Source organism: Chiloscyllium plagiosum, unplaced genomic scaffold (assembly GCF_037043375.1).
Source record: "Chiloscyllium plagiosum isolate Xiang-an unplaced genomic scaffold, Cpla_swu_hap1 HiC_scaffold_7, whole genome shotgun sequence".
NCBI classification, from domain to species: domain Eukaryota; kingdom Metazoa; phylum Chordata; class Chondrichthyes; order Orectolobiformes; family Hemiscylliidae; genus Chiloscyllium; species Chiloscyllium plagiosum.
In genome coordinates this window covers 104,661,118-104,673,406 of record NW_028270145.1, presented here as the reverse complement: position 1 = coordinate 104,673,406, position 12,289 = coordinate 104,661,118, and the positions used below count along the sequence as shown (strand labels likewise).

Sequence of the window (12,289 nt, the reverse complement as noted above, 5' to 3'; positions counted from 1 at the left end):
ATGGGGCAGTTTAACATGGCCAGTCCACCTAACCTGCACACCTTCAGACTGTGGGAGGAAACTGGAGCACCCAGAGGAAACCCAGACAGAATGTGCAAACTCCACATACACTGTTGCCCGAGGCTGGAATCGAACCCAGGTCCCTGATGCTGTGAGGCAGCAGTATTAAACATAGAAGCATTGTGCTGCCCCACAGTCAGTAGGTCCAGCAGCATCTGTGCAAAGAGAAAAATAGAGTTTCAAATCCAACATGAATCTTCTGCAGTGTTGGAAAATTGGTGGGTGCTATGCTTTAGAAAGGTGGGGGGAGTTTGAGCATTTGGAACAGATGGTGAAGGTACCCATGAATGAAAAGTAAAGGTTAATGGTAGTAGGGGAGATATATAGATGAAAAATAGTTGTGAATAGAAATGATTCAGTACAGAAGGTGGCCATTTGACTCATCTTGTCTGTGCTGACCCAAAGAATCATACCACACAGACAATCTCCTAGACCCAGACTCTCTCCTCGTACGACTTCCTCTCCATTCCAGGCAACATCCTGGTAAATCTTCTCTGCACCCTCTCCAAAGCTTCCACATCTTTCCTAAAGTGAGGCGACCAGAACTGCACACAGTACTCCAACTGTGGCCTAACCAAAGCTGTACAGGACTTTGGTTAGGCCACAGTTGGAGTACTGTGTGCAGTTCTGGTCGCCTCACTTTAGGAAAGATGTGGAAGCTTTGGAGAGGGTGCAGAGAAGATTTACCAGGATGTTGCCTGGAATGGAGAGGAAGTCGTACGAGGATAGGTTGAGAGTTCTCGGCCTTTTCTCGTTGGAATGGCAAAGGATGAGGGGTGACTTGATAGAGGTTTATAAGATGATCAGAGGAATAGATAGAGTAGACAGTCAGAAACTTTTTCCCCGGGTACAACAGAGTGTTACAAGGGGACATAAATTTAAAGTGAAGGGTGGAAGGTATAGGGGAGATGTCAGGGGTGGGTTCTTTACCCAGAGAGTGGTAGGGGCATGGAATGCGCTGCCCGTGGGAGTGGTAGAGTCGGAATCATTGGCGACCTTTAAGCGGCATTTGGATAGGTACATGGATGGGTACTTAATCTAGGTTAGAAGTTCGGCACAACATCGTGGGCCGAAGGGCCTGTTCTGTGCTGTATTGTTCTATGTTCTATGTTCTATGACACCCAGATGCCCTTTCTAAACCCATCTTCCTGTACACGGCCTGTAGCCCTGCAGCTCACAGCACTTATGTGCAGATGCAGAATCTGGTAATTTTTAAATGATTTTAGGGGGTCTTCCCTCCACCATCAACTCAGGCAGCACATTCCACACACCCACAAAGCATTTCACTGTGCCTCGGTTCACCTGACAATAAATTCAATTCAACTCAACCCTTCTCATAAACAAAAGTTTCCTCACATCCCCTCTTATCCTTCCGCCTCTTAGCTTGACCCTATGACCCCTGGTTTTGGAATTCTCTGCCAGGGGAAGCAGATTGCTGTCTACTCCATCTGTACCACTAACAATTTTGTAAACCTCAATCATTTCGCCTTTCAGCCTTCTCTGTTCCAATGAAAACAGCCCCAACCTGTCCAATCTCTCCTCACAGTTATAATTCTCCCACCCTGGCAAATTCTAGTCCATCTTCTCTGCCCTCTCTCCAAAGTAATTGCATCTTTCCTGTAATGTGACCAGATCTGCCCACACAAGACTCCAGTTGGGGTCTGTTGCTGGAAAAGCGCAGCAGGTCAGGCAGCATCCAAGGAGCAGAAGAATCGCGTTTTGGGCAAGAGCCCTTCTTCAGGAATAAGGAGAGTGTGCCAAACAGGCTAAGATAAAAGGTAGGGAGGAGGGACTTGGGGGAGGGGCGTGGGAGATGTGATAGGTGGAAGGAGCTGGGGTGTGCAGTGAGAGAGGGACTCATTGAAATCCTTGTAGAAGGAGGAAGAGAGCTTCTTCAAGGAAGGCATCCTTGCAAGAGGACTCGCAGTAGGTTAAAATCTTCTCGGAGGAAATGAGGACTGCAGATGCTGGAGATCAGAGCTGAAAATGTGTTGCTGGAAAAGCGCAGCAGGTCAGGCAGCATCCAAGGAGCAGGACAATCGACGTTTCGGGCATGAGCCCTTCTTCAGGAATGAGGAGAGTGTGCTAAGCAGGCTAAGATAAAAGGTAGGGAGGAGGGACTTGGGGGAAGGGCGTCGGAAATGCGATAGGTGGAAGGACCTTTTTCCAGTTGGGGTCTCACCAGTTTCTGATACAGTTTCATCATTATAACCTTTTACATTTTATATCTCTGCTAATGAGAGAGAGTATTCCATATGCCTTCTTTCCAAATTATCTACCTTTACTACTACCTTTAGTTACCTGTCTACTTGGTTGCCGAGATCCCTCATTACATCTAACTCTCTCAGTATATTCCTATTTCTTGTGTATTCCCTTTCACTGTTTGACTTTCCATAATGTATTACTTCACATTTGTCAGAGTTGAATGCTATCTGCCACTTTCCTGCCACACTACAAACCCATCTAAGTCATTTTGCAGCTTAAAGCTACCGCCTACAGTATCCATTGCACGTTCAAGCCCGAATTGTTAATGTATAAAACAAACAGCAGGAACCCTAACACTGAGTCCTGCAGAATGCCATTTGAACCAGCTTTCCATTCTCCAGGGCAGCAATCAATCATTACCCTTTGTTTCCTGTTATTAAACCAACCTTGCATCCAATTTGACAAATCACTCTGTACCCACTGGCTTTTACTTTTTGTACCATGAGGTCTTTGTCGAGTGCCTTACTAAAATCCACGTAGACAACATCTACTCTCATCAGTCTGCCTTGTCACTTCCTCAAAGTCTTCAATCAAATTTGTAAGGCATGACCTCCCCTTAATAAAGTCATGCTCATTATCCCTGACTCATGCACACCTTTCTAAGTGACAATTTATCCAATCTCTCAGGATTGTAAGTAAACCGAAGTAACTGGGCTATGATTGCTTTGCAGTGTCTTTGTACCCTTTTAAAACAATGGAACTGCATTCAAATTCCTCCAGTCCTCTGGTAACTAACCTCTTGTCTAGTGAATATTGAAAAAAATTCCTTAGATCATCTGCTATTCCCTCCCTGATCTTCTTCAGCATCCTTGGGAACAATCCATCCGGACCTGGCAACTTATTCCACTTTCAAAGATTCCAACTCCTCTAGCACTGGGTGGTACAGTGGCTCAGTGGTTAGCACTGTTGCCTCACAGTGCCAGGGTCTCAATTCGATTCCACTGTCAGGCAACCATTTGTGAACACTGACTGGGAATGGGTGAGTGCAGCTATCTTGATGGATAGTTGGGCAGGAGAAAGTCACAGAGATAAGGTGCTGTATTCTCCTGGAAAAATTCACAAACAAAGGTGAGAATTTAATGATCAGGGCAGTGGCAGATGAGCAGCAGATGCAGGTCAGCAGGAAGCAGGAAGCTGACAGGTGAGTAGTTGCAGGCAACTTTGTTCATTGACCCATAACTAAATTCCATGGTGCATTTACTATGTTCGCCAAGATAGCTCATGTTTATTGGATGAGAGGAAATAATTCAAAATTTAAATTGTTTTCTTTTGCTTGTTTTCTCAATCTGGCAGATAATTGTGACAGTCACCTGGTGTCTGACTTGCTTCAATCAGCTTTTGATTGCTCTTCCAAGTTCTCAAGCAGTCACAGCCCTGGCTTCGCGAAGTTGAACAGGAGAGATGGTAAGAGGCCAAAAAACCCACATCCAATCAACGCTTTGCTCTCATGTTCCCTCCATATCGATCTTCACAGGTGTTTCCGTCCGCCTCATCTAAACCTGACGATAATGTAACGGCTTGAAATGCTGCATTCACGTCTTGCAAAATATCTATTTGGTTTGCATTATGATTTCTTTATATGCTCTCATCCTTATTGTTCTGAGCTGCTGTGAGCAGCTAATTCCCCAGAGAACTATGTATCTCAGATTATCCACTCCAATGCTGATGTACAAATGGTGATTAATGGTGATATTATTTCTGAGCTCTTGAGGCCTGTGAGTTTTTTATTTAAAATTAGCTCTAGAATATGTTAGTGTAAGTGATTATGTTGGACACACAAGCTGAACGAGAGATACTTCAATACTTTAATATATGACACATCATCCTCCAGATAAAGGCATTTTGAATCACCAGAACAAAAATTTGCATGACAATTTTGAAAGTAATATTTATAACCCCTAATGACATGTGTTTTCTTTTAAATCAGTTTTTGAATTCTTCTCTGCTTTGTTCTCCTGTGAGATAGGAGATGAAAAGGTTTTTGGGGAATTGTGTAAGGAGTACAGTACTTCTCCAGTGCAGATGCTCATTGACAACATGAGGCCTTTTAAAAAGATTTTACAACCTTAATCCTTTGCAAGTCAGTACCTCGGAGGTGTCGCAGTGACCATGAGGTTACAGTTCAACTTAATCTGATATTGACATAAAGCAAAGAACTGTGGGCTCTGGCAATCTGAAACCAAACCAGAAATTTCTGGTGAAACTCAGCAGGTCTGATAGTATCTGTTGAGAAACAGCAGAGTTACCATTTCAGGTCTAGTAACCTTTAAAGTCACAGACACAATGAGCCTTCTTTAGAGATTGGGAATGGATGTTCACTGCACTTAACTCTGCTTTCTCTCCACAGGTATGGCCAGACCTTCTGAGTTTCTCCAGCAATTTCTGTTTGTCTTTTTGTCTGACATTAAGTTAAAAGTTACATGACTAGCTGATGAAGGAACAACGCTCCAACAGCTTTTACTTCCAAATAAATCTGTGGGACCATAACCTGGTGTTGTGTGATTTTTAACTTTGTCCATCCCAGTCCAACACCGGCACCTCCACATCATGTCTGATATTAGCCTGTGCAATCAGAACACTGAACCAGACTAGAACAGAAGAGTTGCAAATTCTTTCTGCTGTAGAGGTTTCACAATAAGGTTCTGTTGCTGATACTGCACATTCCTATGTCAGGGATTGGTTGGCTGATATGCAATGCAAAATGATGCCAACCTTGTGGGTTTGATTCCTGCTTTGGATGAGGTCACCATAAAGGACTGTCCTTCTCAACCTCTCCCCTCACCTGTGGTCAAACCACCACCATCATCTCTCTCTCTCTCTCTGCTGAGTTGGAGTTATGACGAGGTGCTGTTTGTCGGCACTGATGTTGCGAAGAGAAACCTTGCGTTAAGTATTCAAGACTGGGATTGGCAGGCTTTTGAAAGCAAAACATGCTGGCGGTCACAACAGGTCAGGCAGCATACATGGAGAGAAAGCAAGTGAACACTTCAAGTCTAGATGATTCTTCATCCGAGCTGACGTGAAGTGTGACAATACTGGTGGGGCAGCATTTATGCAACAGTGTGGGGTAGAGTGCTAGGGGAGAAAGGCTGCAGATTAAGTAATGGGAATGTGAGAATGGCAGAACATTACCAGATTGGAAAGAATAGACAGTCCCACTGGGGTGCGGGGAGGAGAAAGAAGACATGATGACAGAGAATGTAACAGGTGAAGCTAAAAGAAAAGGAAGGAATGGGGTAGGGTTCACAATCTGAAGGTGTTGAACTCAGTATTGAATTTAATTGATTTGAATTTATTGTCATGTGTACCGAGGCACAGTGAGAAGCTTTGTCTTGCGAGCAATACAAGCAGGTCACAGAGTTAGGAAGCATAGATAAATAAATAATAGGTAAACAGCAGCAAAAACAAAAACACAGTTACTAGCAAATGTGAAGAGTTTGTGAGTCCATTCAATATTCTAACAACAGTCGGGTAGAAACTGTTGCAGAATCGGCTGGTGCGTATGTTCAGGCTTCTATACCTTCTCCCCGATGATAGAGGTTGTAGAAAAACATTTCCAGGGTGGGATGGATTTTCGAGAAGGTTGTAAAGTGTATGAACAAAAATAGAAGTTGCTGGAAAAGCTCAGCAGGTCTGGCAGCATCTGTGAAGAGAAATTAAAGTTAACGTTTCAGGTCCAATGAGCTTTCCTCAGAACATATTTAGTATTTTGTAAAGTGCCTGATCTGTAGATGAGATGTTGCTCTCCTCCAGTTTACACTGTTATAGCGTTGCAGCATATCCAGGACAGACAAGTGAGCATGCGAGCAGACCTTTTGTTGTCCAAAGGTATCAAGAAATATACGTGAAAGGTTCATAAATAGAGTTGAAATGTAAATCAGCCATAATCTAATTAAATTGTGAAATAGGCTAGTGACCTACCACTGTTTCAATGGCCTCATGTTTCTGTTCATTTCTGGACTGTGCCCATCGCTGTGGTGGCTCTATAGTGACATCCAGGCAGAGGGATGTGCACCACAAACTGTGAGATTTCTTTGTCTGTCATCCATGCTGAGATGGAACCCTTTGCGTATCTGACAGCTTGCCTATATCCGAGTGAATCTCACCCGTTGAGCTACACAGCTCAAGTCAAACAAATTACTTAGACTCCAGCCATCTAATTGTGAATTAAATGATCTTAAACCTTGAAGTGCAAAGTCCTTTATTAAAAGTAACGAGCACGTGTTTTGTGTCTGAAGCACCCGGTCATACTGTGGCCTTCGACACAAGATATTGTGCGATCGCAATGGCAGATCCAACGTTGCAATCTTAGGTATTGATCTGAATTGTGACCATTTTGTGAAGTACCATGTTCAGACAAGCTTAAAAGAAACCCTGAAATGTTGGAGGTTAAATGCAAATGGTTGTGACATTGAACCTGTCTTTCTCAAAGAGGGATTGAAGATTTTTTTTCCGGAAGTAGCCAAGCTCTGTAATTGGATGCTCTACTACAGTTATAATAGTACCATGGACCCAACAAATAGGAAATTGTTTTGGCATGCGGTCTCCGCAAGACACAGTATGGATCCAATCTTAGCAATTATCGTATCAGTCTCCTCTTAGTCGTCATCAGTAAAGTGATGGAAGTTGTCATAAATAGTGCCATCAAGTGACTCTTACACAGGAATAACCTGCTCAGTTTAGTCTGGGTTCTGTTAGGGGCCAGGGTTGAGAGTGTGTTGCTGGAAAAGCACAGCAGGTCAGGCAGCATCCGACGAGCAGGAGAATCGACGTTTCGGGCAAAAGCCCTTCATCAGGAATGTCGATTCTCCTGCTCCTCGGATGCTGCCTGACCCGCTGTGCTTTCCAGTACCATAGTCTCGATTCTGATGCCCAGCATCTGCATTCCTCACTTTCTCCTCTCTGTTAGGGGCCATTTAGTTCAAAACCTGATTGCAGCCTTGGTTCAAGCATAGATTGAAGAGCTGAACTCATGCGTGGAGATGTGAGTGACTGGTTTCCTACTATGGGTAATGTTCCATTGAGTGTGGCATCAAAGATCTATCAAAGAGAATCGAGGGAGAAGATGAGGAATAATCTGCTAGTTCACTCGTGGATTTACACTTTAGATTAGATTACCTACAGTGTGGAAACAGGGCCTTTGGCCCAACAAGTCCACACTGACCCTCCGAAGATTAACCCACCCAGACCCATTTCCCTCTGATTAATGCACCTAACGCTATGGGAAATTTAGCATGGCCAATTCACCTGACCTGCACATCTCTGGACTGTGGGAGGAATACGGAGCACCCAGAGGAAACCCACGCAGACACGGGGAGAATGTGCAAACTCCACACAGACAGTCACCCGAGGCTGGAATTGAACCTGGGACCCTGGTGCTGTGAGGCAGCAGTGTTAACCACTGAGCCACTGTGCAAGGAAGTTAGTTGTGGATCTTGGCTATCAGTTTCAACTCCAGGACATCTCTGCAGCAATCCTTCAGGATGGTATTCCCAGCCTAACCACTTTCACTTGCTTCATCAATTACCTTTCCTCCATCACAATCAGAAGGGGAATCATTGCTGATGATTCTTTTTACATTAATAGGTGAATTTTTTTTTAACTGATTGGATTGACTGAGTTGGACCGTAATTGTTACTCTACTCATTTCTGTAAAATATATTTTGTGGAATGATTCATACCTGAAGTCATAATGCAAGACAGATTTTGAACATGTTTCCAAAATAATCAATGAACTTGTAAATATCACAGAAATCCCATTTAAATCATGGGTGTATACTATTGTTGCACCTCTAGTGAAGATGTGGAGATACTGGTGTTGGACTGGGGTGGACAAAGTCAGAAGTCGCACTTGACGAAGGGGCAGTGCTCTGGAAGCTTGTGATTTCAAATAAACCTGTTGGTCTATTAGCTGGCGTTGTGTGATTTCTGACCTCTACTGAAAGTCGCATTCAGGAGAAAGTAGCCTGCTTCTTTGGCACCCCCAACTACTACTTTCAGCATTCACTCCCTTTACCCCCGATGCTCAGGAACAGCAGTGCGCAGCATCTACAAGATGCACAGCAGCATCTTACCAATGCTCCTGGGACAGCACCTCCTAGACTGGTGACCTGTACCAGCTTGAAGGACAAGGGCAGCTGAACCACAGGAATATCATGACAAGCAAGTTCCCCTCCAAGACACAAATTATCCTGAGTAGGAACTGTAACATTATTATTGCATTAAAATGGTGGAGCTCCCTCCCTATAGAGGTGTATAACATCATGGGGCGGGAGGGGGGGGGGGGCATGGATAGGGTGAATGCACTCAGTCTTTTTCTCAGGGTTGGGGAATCGAGGCATAGAGGGCATCAGTTTAAGGTTCGAAGGGTAAGAATAAAAGAGAACCTGAGGGGCTACGATTTGGAGGTGCCGGTGTTGGACTGGGTTTTACAAATTTAAAATCACACAACACCAGGTTATAGTCCAACATGTTTATTTGGAAGTATTAGCTTTTGGAGCTCTGCTCCTCCATTGTGTAGGAGAAGATCTTAAGACGCAGAATTTATAGCAAAAGTTTACAGTGTGATGTAACTGAAATTTCAGTTAGGTGGGAAGGAAGATGGCAGGTAGGACAGTTCAAAAGGTCAGTGCCGAGTTGGAAGGTTGGATCTAGGATAAGGTGGGGGGGGAGGGAAAATGAGGAAACTGGTGAAATCGACATTGATCCCCTGTAGTTGGAAGTAAGGTGACCATCTTCCCTCCCATCCATCTGCTCCAACCTCTGCTGTGTCCTATCACCATTACCCTGCACCTTCATCGACCTATCACATTCCCAGCTACCGACACCCCCAGCCCCACCCCCTTCCCATTTATCTCTCAGCCCCCTTGGGCCACCCCCACATTCCTGATGAAGGACTTCTGCTTGAAACATCGACTCTTCTGCTCCTCGGATACTGCCTGACTGGCTGTGCTTTTCCAGCACCACACTCTTTGAATCTGATCTTCAGCATTTACAGTTCTCACTTTCTCCTAGTCCTTACAAGGATATCGGCCACATGCAGGGAAATAGGGTCAGCGTGGATGGGCATTTTGGTCGGCATGGGCCAGTTTGGGCCAAAGGGTCTCCATGCCATAAGACTCTGACTCTCTATGATTCTATGACTCTCATAGCACTGCAGGTGTACCTTCACCACATGGACTGCACTGGTTCGGAGAAGGCTTCTCAGCACATTCTCCAGAGGCAGTTAGGGATTGGCAATCAATCTTGGCCATGCCAGAAGCTTTCAGATACTGAGAATGAATGAGAAAGGAGCTCTTTCACAAGGCTGCAAATGCTAGCAGGAGAACCTGTGTACGTAAAGGGGGGCGGTCCCAAGGTCAGGAAGAAACCGCTAGTCTCAAAGCTGGTACTGCTAGAAGTTCAGATTGTGAGGCCTTTGGAGGGCAATTTGCAGCATTCAGGTTCAAGCCGCAGTCCTGTTCCAGCAGCCGTGTGGAGATAGCCACACAAATCTGGAGGAGGAGCAGGAGGCAGTGAAGAGAGGGAGCAGAGGGTGATGGCAGTAGACTGGGCCTCCAGGCACTACCTCAGTGCTCCAGGCACTACCTCAGTGCTCCAGGCAGAGGAGCATCTGAACAGGGTGGGGCAAGTGCGAGAAAGCAGTGACAGCCGAGCGGATCCAATCTGCAGCCAACACCGGGGAATGGAAGCTCCTGGTTTTTATTTATTCATCTCTGGGATGAGGGTGTCGCTGGCTGGCCCAGCATTTATTGCCCATCCCCAATTGCCCAGAGGGCAGTTAAGAGTCAACCACATTGCTGTGGGCTTGGAGTCACGTGTTGGCCAGACCAGGTAAGGATGTCAGTTTCCTTCACTGAAGGACATTAGGTTCATTAGCAGCAAGTGTGCAGACCCTTCCTATGGTCTGTAGCAGGAAGCTGTGGCCATGTCTACATGGGGACCAGCTTAGTGTTATGGCTGCTCTCTCCCAGTTAGCTCAGTTGGCTGGAGAGCTGCTTTGTAATGCAGAATGGTACTAGCAGTGCAAGTTCAATTCCTATACTAGCTGAGCTATCGCTTTCTTTTTGTATAGATAAATCTTAAGTTATCTTGAGACTGTGACTTGAAAGAAGTTCTGGGATTTACATATTAATCAATCGAAACCTGCATCCCCATTCTCAATGATTAAAGACTCAACAACAATCTAGGTCTGTTCAACACATCACATAAGCTGTATGACACTTTGATCTTTTATTATAAATTCTGTGTCCTATGATCCTGTCCCAGTAGCTACCTGACAAAGGAGCAGCGCACCGAAAGCTTGTACTTTCAAATAAATCTGTTGGACCTGGTGCTGTGTGATTTTTAACTTTGTCCACCTCAGTACAACACTGGTGCCTCCACATCATGTATGCTGGCTGAGGTCACCATGAGCATCCTGCCTTCTCAACCTCTACCCTCACCTGAGGTGTGATGGCCCTCCAGTTAAACCACTACCAGTTGTCTGTCTTCCTTTCTCTAATGACAGAAACAGGAGTCAGCCATTCAGCCCCTTTAACCTGTTCTATCATTCAATAAGATCGTGGTTAATCTGTGTACCAAGTCCATATAGCTACCTTTGGCTCATATCCCTTAATGTTTTTACTTAACAAAAAATTATCTATCTCAGATTTCAAGTTAATAATTGATCCAGCATCCACTGTATTTGTGGAGGAGAGTTCCAATCATCCACCACCCTTTGTATGTCAATATGCTTCCTAATATCTACGGCGGCATGGTGGCACAGTGGTTAGCACTGCTGCCTCACAGCACCAGACCCGGGAACAATTCCCGACTCAGGCGACTGACTGTGTGGAGTTTGCACATTCTCCCCATGTCTGCGTGGGTTTCCTCTGGGTGCTCCGGTTTCCTCCCACAGTCCAAAGATGTGCAGGTCAGGTGAATTGGCCATGCTAAATTGCCCGTAGTGTTAGGTAAAGGGGTAAATGTAGGGGAATGGGTGGGTTACGCTTCGGTGGGTCGGTGTGGACTTGTTGGGCTGAAGGGTCTGTTTCCACACTGTAATGTAATCTAATCCAATCTAAAGGTTGGCCCTAATTCTCAGACTATGCCCTCAAGACCTGGAATCTCCACCCAGTGGACCAACTTGACTTCTATCTCCTCTGTGGTGACTTTTCCTTTAATCAATCTGATTATTATATAGCAGAGGAGATGGCCTGATGGTATCACTAGACTATTATTCCCATGGACACATATTCAAATCACACCACTGCAGATGTTGCAATTTGAATTCACTAAAGAATCTGGAATTAAAGAGTCAAATGATGACCATGAAACCATTGTCAATTGTTGGAAAAACCCATCTGGTCACTAATGTCCTTTAGGGAAGAAAATCTGCCATCCTTACCTGGTCTGGCCTACGTGTGACTTCAGACCCACAGCAATGTGGTTTACTTGGGCACTTACGTGATGGGGAATTAATGTTGGCCTAGCCAGAGATACCCACATCCCGTGAGTAAATAAATTAAAACAAAAAGATCCCACGATGTGAATCTGGGGCAGCACATAATGGCTATCATCCACTCAAAGGTGCAGTAGTATCTCTGATACAATCAGTTCCCCATCTCCAGCAACATGAGCAAGTCAGCTACCCTGAGGTTATGAAGGCAAAGTTAATCTCACTGTCCCATGAGGAGAGATTGGTTCTACTGTGCCTGCATTTGCTGGAATTTAGAAGGATGGGGTCTGATTGAATCATATGAACATCTAACAAGGCTGGACAGACTAGATGCAGGATGGAAAGTTTGTGGGGTCGAGAACCAGGAGTCATAGTATTAGCAAGAGGTTTAATTATTTAGGATGAGGAAATATTCCTTCACTCAGAGTAGCGAACCTTTGGAATTCTTTAGCACAAAAGTCTGTGGAGGCCAAGTCACTAAATATATTCAGTTGATAATGCTTTTACCATTTAAAAACATCAAGG

General features: G+C 44.8%; 1 protein-coding gene across 3 annotated transcripts in view; it reads left to right on the top strand.

Moving 5' to 3' along the window:
• Positions 1-12,289, top strand: part of LOC122551782 (contactin-associated protein-like 5) — a 1,118,157-nt gene that overhangs the window by 192,344 nt on the left and 913,524 nt on the right. For all 3 annotated transcript variants that reach the window (XM_087989332.1, XM_043694246.2, XM_087989333.1), the window contains exon 2: positions 3,619-3,729. In XM_087989332.1, coding sequence (XP_087845458.1) covers positions 3,619-3,729 — 111 coding nt within the window. The remainder of the gene's footprint in view (positions 1-3,618; positions 3,730-12,289) is intronic.